At 36.1% G+C, this 22,307-nt stretch overlaps 1 protein-coding gene and 1 pseudogene across 1 annotated transcript in view; both read right to left on the minus strand.

Moving 5' to 3' along the window:
• Positions 1-22,307, minus strand: part of SLC9B1 (solute carrier family 9 member B1) — a 66,323-nt gene that overhangs the window by 12,711 nt on the left and 31,305 nt on the right. The window contains exons 4-6 of the mRNA XM_059376753.1: positions 16,986-17,156; positions 15,687-15,829; positions 13,775-13,902 (exon numbers count right to left, since the gene is read on the minus strand). Coding sequence (XP_059232736.1) covers positions 13,775-13,902; positions 15,687-15,829; positions 16,986-17,156 — 442 coding nt within the window. The remainder of the gene's footprint in view (positions 1-13,774; positions 13,903-15,686; positions 15,830-16,985; positions 17,157-22,307) is intronic.
• On the minus strand, positions 17,478-17,971 carry LOC132014141 (large ribosomal subunit protein uL22-like; annotated as a pseudogene).

Raw genomic sequence — 22,307 nt, forward strand, 5'->3', positions numbered from 1 at the left:
ACCTTTACAGATTTACTATAACTTCAAAAGTAAAAATGCTGAGTCAATGTCATTTAATGGTGGTAAAATTTTCCACACATTTTTTACTGCTGGCTAAAAGTTTATAAAGATTTCATTCAAGATGTTGGTTTGGGCACAAACTGCCTCTTGCTTCATCCCTAAGTCCTTTGAGATGAAGATATAAAAATAATATGAAAACTCATAACCTAACTAGGAAAAAAAAAAAAAAAAAGGAGACACCTCAATGGGTAAGAAACCAAGTATATCCCAGGAAGATAAGATTTTAAGATTGAAGAAGGAAATCATAAATCAAGTGTGTGTGAGTAAACACTGCTACAAAAAATATGGTATACTTCTAAAAATGCTGCAAATACAGAAATGGCAGATGCTGTGAGCAGAAGAAATCTGAGGAAATCCAACGGGTGACTATTTGGGGTACCACTGTAAGAATGGCCAGACAAATGTACTCTCCACCCCATTTCTAACTCTTGAACAAGTCAGTAAGGAACAGATGTCTGTCCCAAAGAAGGAACAATGAGTGTAGGCACCAAAGTTGCAAAGACAACTGAGAAAATTCCTGGGATGGATGATGACACCCATGAGGAATGAGGACATTCCCACTCAGGATGTCCTTTGTTGGTATATCTCATTCAGTACCTTACCTCATCACTTCCACATTCACTTTATAAAGGTTGAAGTATATACCTTGTGTAGAGATGTTCTTGGTGCCCAACCAGAACACATTTAGCAGGCCAGTGCACACATCCCCTACTTGTTGGCTCCTAATCTCTGACACCTGCAGCTTTTTAGCAATATTGTCCTGCTAAGAAGAGCTTACTTGAGGTTGCTAAGGAGGTTTTCCTCCTACTCCTCCTTCTTCCAGACAGCTTCTGTGAATTACTGACTGATATAGAGGGTCTGATAGTTTAGTACCTTTGCTTCTTTGGCTGTACAGTCTGTTATAGTTTTCTCTCAAAATTTCCCTGTGGACTCAAGAAGAGCCTAGAATTCTCTAAAAATACTTATTTGCCTAGTTCAATTGTTTCTGACCTTTACGGCACGTTGGAATCATCTCGTACATTATTTATCCGTAGGTGCTTAACAAATTATTCCCAAATTTTGTAGCTTAAAACAACACGCACTTATTATCACACAATTTTTGTGGGTCAGGAATCTGGATGTGACTTAGCTGTATGCCTCTGAATCAAGGTCTCTCACAAGAGGTAGAAGATCTGCTTTACTCACATGACTGTTAGCAGGCTTTCAGTATTTTGCTCTGGGAGTATTTCAGTATTTTTCTCAACGGGGCTACTCATAATATGGCAGCTGGGTTCTCCCAAGATAAGTAATCAAAGAAAATGCAAGACAGAACATGCAAAATAGAAGCCATGGTCTTCTCATGGCATAGTAGGTGTCATGAAATTCTATAATTTCTGTTGTATTCTGTTCATTAGAAGCAAGTCAGTAAGTCCAGCACATATTCAAGAAGAGGGTATTACACAAAGGTATAGATATCAGAAAGCAGGGATCGCTTGGAGTGATCTTAGAGGCTGACTACCTTGTACTTGGAGACCTTTCAAAATACTAATGTCTGACTCCCATTCTAAGACATATTGATCTGATTTAAAATGGAATTTGACCTGAATACTAGGATTTTAAATAATTTTTAAAAAATTGTGGTAAGGAATACATAGTATAAAATTTATCCTCTTAACCATTTTTAAGTGCACAGTTCAGTAGTGTTAACTATATTCACATTGTTGTATAACAGATCTCTAGAACTTTTTGTCTTACAAAGCTAAAACTCTATATCCATCAAACAACCCCCCTTTCTCCCTTCCTCACTCAAGACCCTAGCAACATTCTACTTTCTATTACTATGATTTTGACCACTTTAGATATATCAGTGAAATCATACAGTATTTGTCCTGGCTTATTTATCCCAGCATAATGTCCTCAAGATTCATCTATGTTGGAGAATGTAATAGGATTCTTTCTTTTTTTCTTTCTTCCTTCCTTCCCTTTCTTTCTTTCTTATAGGTGAATAATATTCCATTCTATGTATATACCACATTTTCTTCATCCATTAATCTGTCAGTGTGGGCTGCTTCCACTTCTTAGCTATTGCAAATAATGGATGTTGCAAATATTTCTTTGAGGTCTTCTGTTCTCAATGGGCCTCAGATATCCAAAGTGTTCCACTCTTTTTTCTGCTAGCATTCTGAGTCAGGTGAGACAGAAACCAGTCCCTTGGGTCAAAAAACCAAATTGTAGGACACATGCTCCAGCTTTTTTCTTTCCCTCCTGATAGAGAAGCCAGGAGTTGGGAGTTTTCTCCTGGTTACACCTTGCTGTGCAGGGAGGGGATGAGGCATAGTGGGTAAATGCAATGAACTATTCTAACTGCTCCAATGTGTCTCCTGGCCTTGCACTTGGATGGGATACTATAACTTCTCAAGTGGGTTCTGGAGTTCTCACAAAGATAATCTGGTTCTTATGTTTTTAAGTCAGTATTGTGCCAGAAGGAGAGCCTGGGGCTTCCTATTATGCCATCTTGCCGATATTACTCTTCTGATTGTTGGGATTTGCGAAAGCTCCCCAGGTGATTTTAATACATAGTAAAGTTTGGGAACCACTGATTTTCTCCAGAATGTATCCAGCTTCCTTCACTCAGAGGTTTCTATGGAGACCTCACTCAATACATTACTTGCATAAGAAGCTTAATCTCAGCCTGAGCTTCTAAGATACCTTGCTTGGTAACATGATTGGACTATTCCCTGAGAGAGGACAAAAGCCAGTAGCTAAAGTGATCACAAGTTAATGGGAATTAAAAGTATTGCAAAATATTTAGGGAAATCTATCACTTCGAGGTACATGTTCATTAAGGGGAAGGAATTTATACCGAGAAAAGAGATATAATAGGAAGAAAGCCACCAAAATGACTTCAGAATAACTGTAAATATCCTCTGAATCATGAAAGTACACTACATCTATCCATAAAAGTTTAATGATAGTTCCTAGAAATTAACAATGAATTTCCCAAATTAAAAAAAATACAAACATAGCTGAAGAGTGATTTAATAAGCTAGAAAACTGTGCAGAGAAAATTTTTCAGTGTGTACTGAACATACTGAAAGGTAAAACACATAGAAGGTAAAAAAGGTAAACACATAGAAAGTATAAGGAAAACTTAATAGGTATGGAGAAGAGAATTACAGAAGGACATAATAGAAGAAAACTATTACCTTGAAGGACATAATAGAAGAAAATTCTTACCTCCGAGAGGTAAAAGATATAATCAAGACCTGGAAAAAGATACACAATCCTCTGATTGAAACATTACACCAGATACTGAGTAGAACAAATTTTAAAAAGACTTGCCTAACGATATTAAGGAATTGTTGTTAATTTAGTAAGAAAAATGCTGTTCCTTTTAGAAATGCATCCTCTAGGGTATAGGGATGAAATGCCATCCTGTGTGTAATTTACTTTAGGATTCATTAGGGACTATTAACTTTAAATTAAGGATATTTGGTGCTTGTTATTTTGTTATTATTCTCTCTACTCTTGTACATGTTTGAAAATGTTCACTAAATAAAAAGACTTGAGGCTGCTCTAATCAAATATTAATATGAAAATTATTTACACGAGAATCTCATTAAAATGCAGATTCTGTTTCAAAAAGTCTGGGATGGGGTCCACGATTCTGCATTTCTAACTTTAAAGTGATACTAATGTTGCTGTCCAAGGAACATACGTTGTATAGCATGAAATTTTTAATTGTAAAAATTTGGAAAACCCAGCTTCCAAAGAGAGGGGGAGAGAGAAAAGATTGTATTAGTCTACCTAGAAAAGGAATGAAAAATTAGTTTGATAGGAGATTCTTTATGGGCAAAACTAATGCAAAGAGATGACACTGATATCCTTAAAATATTGAGGGAAAAGAATTTTGAATCTAAAATTCAATACAGAGTCACAAAGTTATGTTCAGACCCTCAAGGATGCAGTTTCTTATTAACTTATCAGTTTTAAAAGAACTAGAAGATCAACTTATCAGGAAGAATGTTTAGTACAAAAGAAAGGAGTTTTAAAAAAAATACAAGGGCAGGGGCACCTGGGTGGCTCAGTGGGTTAAGCCACTGCCTTTGGCTCAGGTCATGATCCCAGGGTCCTGGGATTGAGTCCTGCATCGGGCTCTCTGCTCAGCAGGGAGCCTGCTTCCCTCTCTCTCTCTCTGCCTGCCTCTCTGGCTACTTGTGATTTCTCTCTCTGTCAAATAAATAAATAAAATCTTAAAAAAAAAATACAAGGGCAGAGGCAGCATAATGTAGATGTTAAGAATAAAGTCTCTAGCCATAGCCAAAATTCTTGATGTATCTAGTTGTCTGATGTTAGGAAAACCATGTAATATCTCTTTTCTTTGTTTATATGCAAAAAAGTGGGAATAATAATAATAGTATCAACTTTATAGGTCTTTGTGAGGATTAAATAAATTAATTATCAAGTACTTTACAAAGTACCTGACACATGGTAAGCACTATATATATGTATGCTACTACTATAACTATTATGATTATCATCACAAGAGATAATGATGAGCAGTGAAATTAATTGCTAAATCTATAGAAGTGTTCATTGTAAAGAAAACTTAAAAATAATTTTGGAGTAAAATTATAGATTATATCAACTGGTGGGAGAATATATGAGGGAGTGAAGGATAGTGAAAAAATGTTATAAATTTAAGTATGTTTTTCCCAAAATTATAGGAAATTACTAGGAGAATGAATTTCTAATTTCTAAATATTAAAGGAATAAACAAAAGTGGAACAAAGAAAATACTGTTAATTCAACAAAGGTAGGAAAAGTGAAAAAAGAATGAAATTCACATGAATCACATGAATTCACATGAAATTCACATGAATATTTTGAAAAGCAAAATAAGGTTAAGTCAAGGTTAAGTCAAAATTCACCTACAAGGAATGGGCTGGATGGACCTGTTAAGAAAGAGCCTCTTTGACTGAATTTTAAAACGTTAGCTCTGTTAGTGAAATATACATCTAAGACAAAATGGTACAAAGAAGTTGAAAATTATAAGTTTGGTAAATAAACTGAATCCATTTCATAAATGAAAGTTTGGTTTACATTAGAAAATTAATCAACATGAGTCACTATAATAAAGGAGAAAGTTCACACTATCTCAATAGAAGCAAAACAATTACTTGATAAATTTTACACCCATTTAAAAAAAAAGATTTTATTTATTTATTTGACAGAGAGATAGCACAAATAAGCAAAGCAGCAGGCAGAGGGAGATGGAGAAGCAAACTCTCTGCTGAGAGCCCAATGTGGTGCTCGATCCCAGGACCCTGAGACCATGACCCGAGCTGAAGGCAGACATTTAACTGACTGAGCCACCCAGGTGCCCCTCTACACCAATTTTTAATGAAAATGTAGCAAACTAAGAATTGAGGTAAATTTCCTTAATTTAATTAAGGGCAGCTACAAAAACCATGACAAATACAGAGTCAAGACAAAGATGCCTACTATCACCACTTCTAATTAACATTATTATATTTAAGGGCCTAATCAGTGCCACAAAGAAAGAAAAATAGATGGTATACTTATTGGAAAGAAAGTAAAGCTGTCATTACCCACAGATGATATAGCTGTACATGCAGAAAAACCAAAGCAACCCACAGATAAATTTGAATTAATGAGCCCAACAAGGTTGCTGGAGACAAAAGCAATTTTTAGAAAATAATTAAATAATATTTCTAAATACCAGCGACAAATAATAAAAACATAATATATAAGTACTATTTATAATTGCAATAAAACTATCAAATGCCTAGGAATAAATCTAATTAAATGTACACAGGAACTCTATGTAAGAAATAAAAACCTCTTGATTAAGAAAAATTAGAGAATACCTAAATAAATGGAGGGGCACACCATGGGTTTGAGTTGAATAACTCAATATTAGAAATGTACCAGTCAGGGGTGCCTGGGTGGCTCAGTGGGTTAAGCCTATGCCTTCAGTGTGGGTCAGGATCGAGCCCCACATTGGCTCTCTGCTCAGCAGGGAGCCTGCTTCCCCCTTTCTCTCTTTAAGGTAGATTATGGATTTATGGATTATGGATTTAAATGTGAAAGTTAAAACAGTAAAATTGCTAGAAAACAACATAGAGAATATATTTATGACTTTGGATAGGGAATGACTTCTTAAACAGAAAATGCCAATAATGAAGAAAAAGAATGAAAGACTGAACTACATTAAAAATGAAAAATTTCTGCCACTAATGGAGTGAAAATGGTAGTTGATAAATGGAAAAATATATTTGCAATGCATTTAACAAAGGACCAATATCCAGAATGTGTTAAGAACTCCTACCAGGGATGCCTGGGTGGCTCAGTTGGTTAAGCAGCTGCCTTTGGCTCAGGTCATGATCCTAGTGTCCTGGGATCGAGTCCCACATCAGGCTCCTTGCTCAGCAGAGAGCCTGCTTCTCCCTCTGCCTCTGCCTGCCATTCTGTCTGCCTGTGCTCGCTCCCTCTCTCTCTCTGATAAATAAATTAAAAAAAAAAAAAAAGAAGAAGAAAAAAATAGAACTCCTACCAATAAATCAGAAAAAAACAACAATAACAAAAAGCCCATTAGAAATATGGGAAAGAAACATAGCAGGCACTCTTTAGCTTTATTATAAATCAGGTTAATAGAAATAAAATCCCAATGAGATATCACAGCATATGAGTGGTTCAGATTAAAAAGACTGATGATTCCAAGTGTTGGCAGGAATTGGAATAATAGGAACTCTTATATACTACTGGTGGAAATGTAAATTAGGAATTCTGAAAAATAATTTGACATAATCCAAACTTTTAAACATATAGCTACCCTGTGAACCAACAACTCAGCTCCTAGTTATGCACCTATAGAAAACTGTGGACCAAGAGTTATTTACAAGAATGTTTGTAAGAGCATTGGTAATAACAACTCCCAACTAGGAACAATGCAAATTCCCACTGGCAATAGAAGGCACAAACTAGTATATTTATACAATGATATACTATGTGAAAAGGAAAGTGAACTCTGTTCACATAATAACATAGGTGAATCTCAAATATAATGTTGAGTTTAAGAGCTACACACAAAAGAATATATACTATATGATTTCATAAAATGCAAACTAAATTATAGTGTTAGAAGTTAGTATAGTGGTTATCTGTGGAGAGGAGGGAGAGAAATGATTAGGAGAGAGCATAAGGACACTTCTGGGGTCCTATCTGGGTGATGGTTAAATGAATATTCATTTTTTAATCATTCAAGGAACTGTACATTCATATCTTTACACTACTTTGTATGTGAGTTATACTTTAATAAAAATATGTTGGACGTAGAAATTACTTAAAAATAAAATCTTAAAAAAACAGAATAGCAGTAGATGTTTCATTATTTAGATGATAAGAGTGCCAGAGGGGGGCCTGGGTGACTCAGCCAGTTAAATAGCAGATTTTCAGCTCAGGTCATGATCTCAGTGGCCTAGGATTGAGCTGCATAGGACCCCATGCTCAGTGGGGAGTCTACTTTAGGATTTTCTCTCCCTCTGCCCCTTCCCCTACTTGATGACTCTCTCTCTAAAATAAATAAATAAATCTTAAAAAAAAAAGAGTGCCAGAAAGATAAATATATTAAATTAGAGAAGATGGTATACTCAAAAAAATAATGAAAGTAAATTTCCTTTAATTAAAAACAAAAGATTGGGGCACCTGGGTGGCTCAGTGGGTTAAAGCCTCTGCCTTTCGCTCAGGTCTTGATCCCAGAGTCCTGGGATCGAGTCCTGAATTGGGCTCTCTAGCAGGGAGCCTGCTTCCTCTCTCTCTGTCTGCCTCTCTGCCTACTTGTGATCTCTGTCTGTCAAATAAATAAATAAAATCTTAAAAAGAAAAAAGACAAAGTTGTTTAAAAACAAAAACAAAAACAAAAGACCTTAAATCTAAATAAAGGGTCACACAGACAATGGAACAATCCATATTTAAATAATTTACAGGAATATTTTGGAAAATCAAAGAAAAGTCCAGACAGAGGATCACCTACAAAAGAATAACAATTAGATTGACATCAGACTTTTCAATAGCAAGGAGATGAAGGAAAACAGAACAGTTTTTAAAAGTTTAAGGAAAATAATTTTGGACACTTTCCTTCCTCCCTTCCTTCCTTCCTTCTTGCCTGCTCTTTCTTCTCTTCTCTCCTGTCCTTTTTCTTCCTTCCTTTCTCCCTCTCCCTTTTATTTCTTCCTTCCTTTCTTTCTCTCTTTCCCCTCTCCTCCCTCTCTTCCCCCTTCCTTCCTTCTTTCTCTCTTTCTTTCTTTCTAAAAATTTTCTTTCTTACTTTTTAAAAAAAGTAATCTCTATGCCCAGCATGGGGCTTGAACTCACAACATTAAGATCAAGAGTCACATGCTCTACCACCAACTGAGCCAGGTTTTCTGCTTGGGAGCAAGTTCAAGGGTGTGGTAGAGGAAAACTAAACAAAGCCCAACAAACTTGCTGAGTTGAGAAGAAAGAGTCTGGGAAAGCCAAGGCAGTTAAAATTTTCAGAGCAGAGTACCTGAGGGCGGGAAAGACAAAAGTTCCAGAAATTTGCATGAAGGACTCTCTGTGTCTTTGGTTGAATACCAGTAAGGAAGGGCATAGAGTAAAACCCCAGAAATCTGGGCAAGTACAACACCTAAAGAAAGATCACTGAAGTAGCAGGATAAATAATTTCCAGAGCTCACACAAGGCTGGGAAAACCTCTGGGGTCCCACCAACTAGAGTGGAGATACCTTGTCAAGCACATAAGGTATTCAGTAGAAACTCAGAAGGGCCACACCGTAGAAGGAAACTAAATTAGCCCTATAGTGAGGCTACTCTAGATAATCCCCCAAAGATCTTAAAAATGAGACTTGAAAGCATCAACGAATTCACACATAATTTAAAACTGCCCTCTGGGACAAAGTGTAATTCTAAAGAAAAATAACCACCATGGGTGCCTGGGTAGCTCAGTTGGTTAAGCCACTGCCTTTGGCTCAGATCACGCTCCTGAATTCCTGGGATTGAGTCCCTCTCATTGGGCTCCCAGCTCCGTGGGGAGTCTGCTTCTCCCTCTGACCTTCTCCCGTCTCCTCCTCTCTCTCAAATAAATAAATAAAATCTTTAAAAGAAAAAAACCCAAAAAACCCAACATGTAAAACTTTCAAAATCCAGCATCTCACCACTAGACATATGAAGGGGTGGATAATGTAACCTATAACTGGGGGGAAAAATCAGTTAATAGAACACAGATCCACAAATGAGAGTGATGAGGGAAATGATAAATCAATGTTAATATAGCTGTTATAAATATGTTACATATAAATATGTTCCTTAAGCATCTAAAGGAAAACATGAACATAATGGAGAAAAAAGTGGAACACAGAATAAAGAACCAAGAGAACTTTAGGAAATAAAAAATGGCAGTATCTGATGGAAACAACCTAAGTTTCTGCCAATGGCTGAGTAGATAAAGAAACTGTGGTGTGTGTGTGTGTGTGTGTGTATGTATGGAATACACTATGGAATATTCAGCCATGATAAAGAAAGAAATACTGTCATTTGCAACAACATGAATGGACCTTGAGGGCATTATGCTAAGTGAAATAGAGAAAGACAAATACTGTATGATTTCACTTATGTGTAGAATCTAAAAAAGATGAACTCATAGAAACAGAGTAAAACGGTGGTTACTAGAGTCTGGGGGGTGGGAGAAATGGGGAAATGTCGGTTAGTAGAGAATAAACTTCCAATTACAAGATGAATAAGTTTCAGAGATCTAATGTGAAGCATGGTGATTATAGTTAATGGTACTGTATTATATACTTGAAAGTTGCTAAGGGAGATGGTCTTAAATGTTCTCACCACACACACACACAAAGGTAAATTATGTGACAAGATGGAGGCATTAACTAATGTTATGTTGGTAATTATTTTGCAATATATAAGTGTATCAATTCAACACATTGTATATCTTAAACTTACAAAATGTTATATGTGAATTATATCTCAATAAAGTTGGAAAGAAATGTATGATGGCTTATGACCAAAAAAAGCAGTATCTGAATTTTTAAAAATTTACTGGATAGGAGTGAGAGAAGGTTGAACACTGCAGAAGAAAAGATCAATGAACTTGAAGACATAGCAATAAAATATGTCCAAAACGAAGTGCAAGCAGTCCAGATGTCCATCAACAGATGAATGGATAATGAAGACGTTGTGTGTGTGTGTGTGTGTGTGTAAAAAAGAGGATACTGTTTTTGTAGAGGCAAAATAGCAAAAACCTTAGAATACTGACATAGAAATAGACAAAAGAGATTGCAAGAAAATAAAACACAAAGTATAAAAACAAATCTATGGGATTTGTTACATGATAAAATCAACATTTCAAATCAATGGGGTCAAGAAAAAAGTTTTCTATAAATGGTGTTGAGACAACTACCTATTCACGTGGAAATGAATGTAGCTAGTTCCTCATATGTAATAAACTCCAGCTATTTTATTTTATTTTATTGTTTATTTATTTAAAAATTTTATTTACTAATTTGACAGAGATCACAAGTAGGCAGAGAGGCAGGCAGAGAGAGAGAGGAAGGGAAGCAGGCTCTCCAGTGAGCGGAGAGCCCAATGTGGGGCTTGATTCCAGGACCCTGAGATCATGACCTGAGCCAAAGGCAGAGGCTTAACCCACTGAGCCACCCAGGTGCCCCACTCTAGCTATTTTAAAAGAATTTTTAAAAATTAATTTAAAAGTAATGTGAATAAAATATAAATAAATTTGTGATTAGAGGTTAAAAAGGACCTTTTGAATTACACATGAAAAGGCATTAAACAGAAAAAGAAATATTGATAAATTTGATTACATTAATAAAACCCTTTGGTATAGCAAAAGCAGTTATGTTTCCCCATGCCCTCATTTTTCTTTTTGATTTTCAAAATCAAGGAATGGTTTTATGTAATTTGCTCTTCAATATGTTGGAAATAATAAAATACTCTTTTTAAAAAAAGATTTTATTTATTTATTTGACAGAGATCACAAGTAGGCAGAGAGGCAGGCAGAGAGAGAAGAAGGGAAGCAAACTTCCTGCTGAGCAGAGAGCCCGATGTGGGGCTTGATTCCAGGACCCTGGGACCATAACCTGAGCCGAAGGCAGAGGCTTTAACCCACTGAGCCACCCAGGCACCCCTGGGTGCCCCTAAATATATTTTTAAAATATAAATATATTTTTTAGATAGAAAGTCACCGTAAGCAAAGATGAATATCTAGTGGTGTATTAGGACAAGGTATTTGGAATACTTGTAACAAAACATTGAAATAGTAAGAAAGAAAAGAATAACTCAACAGAAATATAGAAAAAGGGTATGAAGAGGCTAGTATAAAAATACTCGGGCAATCCCTTTTAGGAAGATGGCGGCGAAAGCGAAGAAGGAAGCCCCTGCCCCTCCGAAAGCCAAAGCCAAAGCAAAGGCTTCAAAAGGCCAAGAAAGCGGTGCCAAAAGGCATCTACAGTCACACACATACACACAAAAGAAGATCCACATGTTACTTACGTTCCAACGACCCAAGACTCTGTGTCTCCGAAGGCAGCCCAAATATCCTCCAGAGAGCACCCCCAGGAGAAACTAGCTTGATCACTATGCCATCATCAGGTTCCCCCTGACTACTGAGTCAGCCATGAAGAAAACAAGACAACAACACGCTTGTTCATTGTGGATGTCAAGACCAATAAGCACCAGATGAAACAGGCTGTGAAAAAGCTCTAGGACATTGATATGGCCCAGGTCAACACCTTGATGACCTGATGGAGAGAAGAAGGCATATGTTCTACTGGCCCCTGACTATGATGCTTTGGGTGTTGCCAACAAAATTGGGATCATCTAAACTGAGTTCAGCTGGCTAAATCTAAATACAGTTTTTTCATCATAAAAATACTCAAGGTCATTAATAAACACATAAATGCACATTAAAACAACAATGAAATATCATTTTTCATTCACCAGATTAGAAGAAATCATAAAAGTTCAGCAATATCAAAAATTTGCAAGGATGTGAAAGAATAAAAGTTATTTTCATTCCCTGCTGGTGATGGGGCAAACTAGTATGAGCTGAAGGCATTTGGATAGTATCCATCAAAACTGAAAATGCACAGAACCTAGGTAACTATTCTAGAAAAACTCATATTTGTGCAAAATGAGACAAATAAAATGTATTTGTTATAACAGGGTAAATAAAATCTGGTCTTATCATACAATGTAACACTATACAACAATTAAACAAATGAACTACATTTTTTTTAAAGCTTTTATTTATTTATTTGACAGAGAGAGATCACAAGTAGGCAGAGAGGCAGGCAGAGAGAAAGGAAGGGAAGCAGGCCCCCCCACCGAGCAGGGAGCCTGATGCGGGACTCGATCCCAGGACCCTGAGATCATGACCTGAGCCGAAGGCAGCAGCTTAACCCACTGAGCCACCCAGGCGCCCATGAACTACATTTTTAAATGTGTATAATCTCAAGAATACTGTTGAGAAAATTGCAAAGAAAGTGATACGTTCTTTGATAAAATTTATATGATATATATGTACATAGTACATATATCCCTGGATAACAGGACTGTTTTATGTATTTTCTTTCTTTTTTTTTTTTTTAAGATTTTATTTATTTATTTGGCAGACGGAGATCACAAGTAGGCAAAGAAGCAGGCAGAGAGAGAGGAGAAAGCGGGCTCCCTGCTGAACAAAAAGCCCGATGTGGGACTCGATCCCAGGACTCTAGGATTATGACCTGAGCCGAAGGTAGAGGCTTTAACCCACTGAGCCACCCAGGTGGCCCTGTTTTATGTATTTTCATATAAATGATATGGAATGTTAATTTTATAGGTCTAGAATGATAACATAAAACTTATAAAAGTTGTTACCTTGGGTAGGGGTATGGGCACTAGGATTTGAAGACATGGTTAAAAGGCATTTTACTTTTGTCTGTAAAGTTCTAATTTTTTAAAAGTAAAATGTACTTGGGTATTACTTTTATAATAAAAATTAACTTTAAAGAATCCATTGCATTTGGCAGTAAGTATGTAATGGGTGAACTTTACTATATTTTCCAATGGATAAGTAGAGGCAAAAGGTAAGTGCATTGAAGAATGAAAAGTTCAGGATCTAGAGAGAGTGATTATAGACTATTACTCTGAGGAAGTGGAACATGAAGGGAAATGGATAGTGGGTAAAAATACATGGGACACTAGATATAGGAAAGAGGTTTTTTTTTTGTTATAATATCTATATCTATACTATACTATATCTATACTATATATCTAAACTATTTCACATTTTGTAAAACATTTTTGTATCTTTCTCATGTGTATATATAATATATATATACAACATATAAGGAAAAGGCCATTGGATGGGTTAAAAAGTAGAAATAGATTATAATAGGAGAGAAGGAATAAATTGATCAAGTGAATTATCTTGCCCTAAACATTAAGGGACTATGCAAGTTTGTTAAGGATATGATAGATTTAGAACACGGCTCTGCTTCTAATCAATTGAACTTTCAAGGTTTTCTACCACTGTGAAAAGAATTTTAATGAGAAATTTGTCTATATAATATTCTGATTATTTCAATAATTTTATTATTTTCAATAATTTTAAACCGAGCATCCTTAACTGGATATTTTTGTAGAGGAAATGAAAAAAAGTTACCCCAACAGAAATCCCCATTCCCAGGGAAATTTCATAATGAAGTGGGAAATAACAGCAGTCGAACATGCCTCCATGAGGCAAGGACCAATAGCCAACCTTAAACAAACTCTCTTCAAATGCTTCAAAGCCTGAAATATAAAAATAATCACATTTAGACAAACTTATAATGGCCAACAAGGAAATTATTTAAGTAAATTCTGAAATATATAGTCTTTTTTGAGTAATTAGCTTTTACTAAGTTAAGACTTCCAGATTGTCCCACTGGGCTTGAAATGCTAATGCAGCTCATTTTGTAGGTCCATTGGATTATAAACTATTTCAAATTTTGTAAAACATTTTTGTATCTAAACTATTTTAAAAGATCAATTTGTCTGTAATTAAATAACTATTTCTACCTTCCTTAATCTTCCTTGTAAATAATATAATGAAAGTAACCTATGTTTATTTCCATCAGTTAACTTTTAGAAATGACTTGTTTGAGTAATTTAATAATTATAATAGAAAATACCAATGTGCCAAAAGAGAACATCACTTAAAGACAGCATAACTTACTAAAAGGGAGAAATTTAGAATTTTTTCATTGGTTCTATTTTTCTACTTCAGAATATAATAAATTATAAGTTTTTTATGCTTTTTTTTTTAAAGATTTTATTTATTTATTTGACAGACAGAGATCACAAGTAGGCAGAGAGGCAGGCAGAGAGAGAGAGAGAGAGGGGGAAGCAGGCTCCCCGCGGAGCAGAGAGCCCGATGCGGGGCTCGATCCCAGGACCCTGAGATCATGACCCGAGCCGAAGGCAGTGGCTTAACCCACTGAGCCACCCAGGCGCCCCTTTTATGCTCTTTTTTAAAAAGATTTTTTTTTTAAAGATTTTTAAAATTTATTTGACAGAGAGAGAAAGAGTGAGTGAGAGTACAGAGGCAGGGGGAGCTTCAGAGAGAGGGAGAAGCAGGCTCCCCACAGAGTACGGAGCCCAATGTGGGGCTCAGTCCCAGGACCCTGTGGATTCAGGAATCACGACCTGAACAGAAGGCATATGCTTAACCGAACTGAGCCACTCAGGTGCCCCTGTCTTTAGGCTCTTGAAAATATGCTCTTACAAGTATCTTGAGATATTTCCACTAAACTCTTATACTTGTTGTTTGAGTACCATTATACTCATGAATAATCGTCTTTTTAAAAGCCAAATAGATTTATCATTCTAGATATTAATATTTTAAGAAATATTTAAAAGGATTATCTTCTATAATAATTCAAAGTTAATCAAGCATATATTCTGTGGGGGTGGGGTGGGTAGATAACGATCACGAAACAAAAACATTACCAAAATACTTAAGCCCTCTGAAAAACAAAATAAAAGCAAAAACAGTTTAGAAGTGGACCTTATCCTTTATTAACTAGAAAGTAAATAGTTCTCCACAGAAAACCTGCAGCTCCCAAACAATACAAATGCTGTACAAGGGAATGTATCTCTATACAAATAATTAAAGATGAGCTCTAATGAAGATCTCACATCATAATGATTCTCTTCATATCAGCAATAATGGTGACCAGAAGTAGAAATTTTAAGATGCCAATATTTCTGCAAAATCCTTTCTCTTAGGGCGCCTGGGTGGCTCAGTGGGTTAAGCCGCTGCCTTCGGCTCAGGTCATGATCCCAGAGTCCTGGGATCGAGTCCCGCATAGGGCTCTCTGCTCAGCAGGGAGCCTGCTTCCCTCTCTCTCTCTCTGCCTGCCTCTCTACTTGTAATCTCTGTCTGTCAAACAAACAAACAAACAAAAAAATCCTTTCTCTTAGTTTTACTTACAGGCTTCATTTAGAATAGCTATAACAAAAATTTTGCCTCTTTTTCTTTTCTATAAGCCCCAAATATTTAAAATATTTTTTTAAAGATATAATTAGAAATCTACCTGTGGATCGAGTCCAAGTCCAGCTTGTATTAGGATAATGGTAAGGGCACAGTTTCTTAAAGCTGAAGACCACTTGTTATTAATACGGATGTAATTACTGAGGAATGGAATATTTCTGACAGTAAAACCAGCCAATAACATCCCTTAAAAGAAAGAAAATAAAGCACGTCTCATTCATTTAATTTTTCTAAGTTAGAAGAGAGAAATGTATAATTTCCCTTCTTCAAACACACTGTATCTCATTGCTTTGGTGAAGGGCAGCTTCGCCATAAAGGTGAAGGGCAGCTTCGCCATAGAGGAAGCAGCATAAAAAATGACATATCTTAAAAGGCTACAACAAGTAATTCAGGGCAAGGAAGGGAGTAGGAAAATGAGCAGGAGGGGACAGATAATATAAAGCTACCCCCCCTGCAGCCTCCATTCACACGGCTTTGCCAGAGTAATGCACTATAGGAAAGTTTTAGGAGGAAGTGACATAACGAGTCCTGTATTTTCCACGTGATGGTCTTGATGAATTATATAGATATAAAACTGGAGGGGAGAACGATTAGAAGGCTCTGCCATAGTCCATCAAAAAGTGGAAAACAAATAGCCTAAGCTAGGACAAGAGTGGAAGTTTTGGACAAATAAAAAGATTCAATAAATACTTAGCAGGTGCTGAAAGGGTGCTGTGGACATAATAGGATGGAGTGATTGTCTCTAATGAAAGTATACTGAATATTTGGATGTATTGAATATTTAGAAAATATGAGACACCACTAATAGATGTTCTTCCACTAATTTTCCTCTGTCCAGACGGAGAGTTATATAGTAATAGTAATGATAAAATACTAGTTAGGCAGATGATGCATCCAAGAATGTACATAGTAGAGATGCCCATATAGCTTACTCAAAAACCATAAAACCTTCTTATGCCCTAATCACTACAGTATTTGAATCTTATAATTGTATTTGAGTTAGGTTATCTACAGAAAAATTCAGTCTTTTCCAAGTGTTTCTTTTTCTACAATATATTTAAATTAACTAAAAAATGTCCTATTAAACAATAAGGCAACAGGAATAATATATTGGATATATTTAAATTATTTCAAAAATATTCTAAGAAAAAAATCTGTGTGCTCATTTGTAGAAAGAATAAATAGTTCTAGAAATGAGCTATAAGCATACATATATGGTAAATACATACATAAAAATCATATTACATTGAAATCTTTCTAAATTATATCTATTTTATATAGAGTATGTTCATAATTTACATATAGTTAATAACAAAGAAATAAGAGCTAACTGTACACTTACCAATAAGAGGTGGAAGTTGAGGTACTGAAGGTATTCTAATGTGTTCCAAAAGCTTCCCCCCAATAATAGCACTATAAAAGATCATTAATAGTCCAAATAAATTTCCACCAGGGAGAACTTCAGTGCCAAAGAATGACCAGGCTACACACCATACCATAAAAATTGTAACTCCTGAAATATAAAAAAATCATACAACCATATATCTACATAGACATAGATATACACATAAAAAAGATGAATTCTATTTTATCAAATGTCATTATTAATAGTCCTATATAATGAATGATACATAGCATTGACTATGTTGCTTGTTAGTATAATAGAAATCATATCCGTTTAATATATATTCCAAAGTTCCTATCAATTTATGGGACAAGCTTTTAACAAAGTATTATTATTATTTTCTTTTTTAGGATACTTGAAATATGTTTAGTAATAAGAGACAACTAACATTCTCTTTTTATTTTTATTTGCATTTATTTTGTGCAGTATTTACTCCTGGGCCATAAATTTTTACTTCTTCAGTTTCTTTTGGGATATTGTTTTCTTCTGTACAACCTCCTCTTCTGGTTTAGGAACAATCAGCCCTTTTTCAGTAAGGATCATCTTGGTGTGGCAAGGAAAGCTCATGTATGGGTTAATTCGACCATGAGCCCTGTAAATTCTGTGCTGCATCGAGGGGGCTTTGTTCACCCAAATGTGCTCAATGATCAGAGAATCACCATCTAAACCCTTAAGTTCAGCATTACTCTCTGAAATTTTAAGCACAGGCAGGAAAAATTCAGCACTCTTCTTGGGCCACTGACCCTGTGTCCAGCCCCACTGTTTGGCCTGGGCACACCTACCGACTTCATCATGATAGCATTTACTGTTTCTGCAAAGTGACCATCTTTCAGATACTTGGTGGCTTTTTGAATATGCATACCCTTGTTGGCCTGGGCAGTTATATATGTGTTCCTAAAGTGAGTACCCAGATCTGAACCTCTAGATTTTTTTTTTTTTGCATTAAAAAAATTTTTTTTTATTTTTTATAAACATATATTTTTATCCCCAGGGGTACAGGTCTGTGAATCACCAGGTTTACACACTTCACAGCACTCACCAAAGCACACACCCTCCCCAATGTCCATAATCCCACCCCCTTTTCCCAACCCCCCTCCCCCCAGCAACCCTCAGTTTGTTTTGTGAGATTAAGAGTCACTTATGGTTTGTCTCCCTCCCAATTCCATCTTGTTTCATTGATTCGTCTTCTACCCACTTAAGCCCCCGTGTTGCATCACCACTTCCTCATATCAGGGAGATCATATGATAGTTGTCTTTCTCTGCTTGACTCATTTCGCTAAGCATGATACGCTCTAGTTCCATCCATGTTGTCGCAAATGGCAAGATTTCATTTCTTTTGATGGCTGCATAATATTCCATTGTGTATATATACCACATCTTCTTGATCCATTCATCTGTTGATGGACATCTAGGTTCTTTCCATAGTTTGGCTATTGTGGACATTGCTGCTATAAACATTAGGGTGCGTGTGCCCCTTTGGATCACTATGTTTGTATCTTTAGGGTAAATACCCAGTAGTCCAATTGCTGGGTCATAGGGCAGTTCTATTTTCAACATTTTGAGGAACCTCCAGGCTGTTTTCCAGAGTGGCTGCACCAGCTTGCATTCCCACCAACAGTGTAGGAGGGTTCCCCTTTCTCCGCATCCTCGCCAGCATCTGTCATTTCCTGACTTGTTGATTTTAGCCATTCTGACTGGTGTGAGGTGATATCTCATTGTGGTTTTGATTTGTATTTCCCTGATGCCGAGTGATATGGAGCACTTTTTCATGTGTCTGTTGGCCATCTGGATGTCTTTGCAGAAATGTCTGTTCATGTCCTCTGCCCATTTCTTGATTGGATTATTTGTTCTTTGGGTGTTGAGTTTGCTAAGTTCTTTATAGATTTTGGACACTAGTCCTTTATCTGATATGTCGTTTGCAAATATCTTCTCCCATTCTGACAGTTGTCTTTTGATTTTGTTAACTGTTTCCTTTGCTGTGCAAAAGCTTTTGATCTTGATGAAATCCCAATAGTTCATTTTTGCCCTTGCTTCCCTTGCCTTTGGTGATGTTCCTAGAAAGATGTTGCTGCGGCTGAGGTCGAAGAGGTTGCTGCCTATGTTCTCCTCAAGGATTTTGATGGATTTCTTTCGCACATTGAGGTCCTTCATCCATTTTGAGTCTATTTTCATGTGTGGTGTAAGGAAATGGTCCAATTTCATTTTTCTGCATGTGGCTGTCCAATTTTCCCAGCACCATTTATTGAAGAGGCTGTCTTTTTTCCATTGGATATTCTTTCCTGCTTTGTCAAAGATTAGTTGACCATAGAGTTGAGGGTCTATTTCTGGGCTCTCTATTCTGTTCCATTGATCTATGTGTCTGTTTTTGTGCCAGTACCATGCTGTCTTGATGATGACAGCTTTGTAATAGAGCTTGAAATCCGGAATTGTGATGCCACCAACGTTGGCTTTCTTTTTCAATATCCCTTTGGCTATTCGAGGTCTTTTCTGGTTCCATATAAATTTTAGAATTATTTGTTCCATTTCTTTGAAAAAGATGGATGGTACTTTGATAGGAATTGCATTAACTGTGTAGATTGCTTTAGGTAGCATAGACATTTTCACAATATTTATTCTTCCAATCCAGGAGCATGGAACATTTTTCCATTTCTTTGTGTCTTCCTCCATTTCTTTCATGAGTACTTTATAGTTTTCTGAGTATAGATTCTGTGCCTCTTTGGTTAGGTTTATCCCTAGGTATCTTATGGTTTTGGGTGCAATTGTAAATAGGATTGACTCCTTAATTTCTCTTTCTTCTGTCTTGTTGTTGGTGTAGAGAAATGCAACTGATTTCTGTGCATTGATTTTATATCCTGACACTTTACTGAATTCCTGTACAAGTTCTAGCAGTTTTGGTGTGGAGTCTTTTGGGTTTTCCACATATAGTATCATATCATCTGCGAAGAGTGATAATTTGACTTCTTCTTTGCCGATTTGGATGCCTTTAATTTCCTTTTGTTGTCTGATTGCTGAGGCTAGGACCTCTAGTACGATGTTGAATAGCAGTGGTGATAATGGACATCCCTGCCGTGTTCCTGACCTTAGCGGAAAAGCTTTCAGTTTTTCTCCATTGAGAATGATATTTGCGGTGGGTTTTTCATAGATGGCTTTGATGATATTGAGGTATGTGCCCTCTATCCCTACACTTTGAAGAGTTTTGATCAGGAAGGGATGCTGTACTTTGTCAAATGCTTTTTCAGCATCTATTGAGAGTATCATATGGTTCTTGTTCTTTCTTTTATTGATGTGTTGTATCACATTGACTGATTTGCGGATGTTGAACCAACCTTGCAGCCCTGGAATAAATCCCACTTGGTCGTGGTGAATAATCCTTTTAATGTACTGTTGAATCCTATTGGCTAGTATTTTGGTGAGAATTTTCGCATCTGTGCTGAACCTCTAGATTTGCATAATTTTGTATGGTTTTCTGGGTCAAGCAAATAGCAAATCATTTTCTGAGGTCACTTCAGGTCACTCAGGGGAAGAATTAAAGTGTTATTATTTTAAAAAATATTTAAAAAGTATATGTGAGTCCTTTAAAGTGCTAAACTGTTCTCAAAACATATGACATTTTAAAAATGTTATGGTAATATTATGAGCTTTACTTCATTATATATCTTAGGGTAGCTTTTGTTTCTTAAATTCCACATATGAATAAAATCATATGGCATTTTTCTCTAATTTATTTTGCTTAGCATGATACACTTCAGCTCCATCCATGTCATTGCAAATGGCAAGATTTCATTATTTTTGATGGCTGAGTAGTATTCAATGATCAATATTCAATATTCAATTAATATTCAGTTATATCTCACATCTTCCTTACCCATGCATCAGCTGATGGACATTGGGCTCTCTCCATAGTTTGGCTATTGTTGATAATGCTGCTGTAAACATTGGGTGCATGAATCCTTTTGAATCTGTATTTTTGTATTCTTTGGGTAAACACCTAGTAGTGTAATTTCTGGATCATAAGATTGTTCTATTTTTAACTCTTTGAGGAAGCCCCATACTGTTTTCCAGAGTGGCTGTACCAGTTTGCATTCCCATTAACAGTGCAAGAGGGTTCTCCTTTTTCTGCCTCCTCTTCAACACCTGTTGTTTCTTGTGTTGTGAGGTAGTATCTCATTACAGTTTTGATTTGTACTTCCCTGAGAGAAGAATTTACTCCTTAAGAAAAAGAGCCAGGGTTTTGGGGAGGACTGATAAACTCTGAGGCCTTCCTGCCTGGGATTGCTCTCTCTCTTCCCCTCATTTTCCCTCACTCCTTCATTTGGGAAAAACTTCAGTTATACCAGTATAGAGGTAGATAAAAAACCAGCTGCTTTGTTGTCAGAGGCGGTGGAACAGATTTGATATGGAGTAGAGGGAGAAAACCCATAATTTTGTTAAAAATTGTGGATTGTTTTCAGAATCAGCAGAAAAAAACATGTAGTGGTGTTAGTTTGAGGTTGCAGTTCAAGTTGATATGAGTGGCAGACAAGCTAAAAATTGAACTGTGAGATCTTAGATAGTACAGAATCAGAAAGGTTAAGGTAAGTTCTCTGTATATCTATGGCTGATTGGGAAAGTATGCAATCGCAGAGAAGACTCCAGAGAGTATGGAAAAAAAAAAAAAAAGAAGAAGAAGCAAGAAAGAAAAAGTGAGACTTGATTACCAGCAGCAATTTTGAATGTCTTCTTCAACCCACCTACAGATTACTTGACAGAAGGTGGAAGCCTTATTGACTTGAACATAGTATCTCCCCTAAATCACTTGGTGACTATTAAGTTATGCAGACAAAAGAGAAACTCCTAGGATGATAGGCTAAAAACAAATAAACAAAAACTAAGAGACATCACCTGCTGCAAACCATAGGGCAGAATGGTTCCACCGATTTAAGTACATGCAAATTACCCAAACAACAACAACAACAACACAACCACCACCACCTTAAGAAACTAAAACTGAATTCAAAATTGTCATAATGTGTAACTAAACGTTTCATTTTTCAACCTAAACTTACTAGACATGCAAAGAAACGGGAAAGTACAATCATTTTCAGAAAAAAAAAAAAAAGCAGGCAATAGACAATGAGTAAATGAATCCAGGTGTTGGATTTATGAAGTTTTCAAAACACCCATTTTAAATATGTTCAAATAATTTAAATGTAATATGTAACTTAATAAAGAATATTAATAAGAGGTAAAATTTATTTAAAAATTGAAATCTGGAATTGA

This window comes from Mustela nigripes, chromosome 1, assembly GCF_022355385.1.
Source record: "Mustela nigripes isolate SB6536 chromosome 1, MUSNIG.SB6536, whole genome shotgun sequence".
NCBI classification, from domain to species: Eukaryota; Metazoa; Chordata; class Mammalia; order Carnivora; family Mustelidae; genus Mustela; species Mustela nigripes.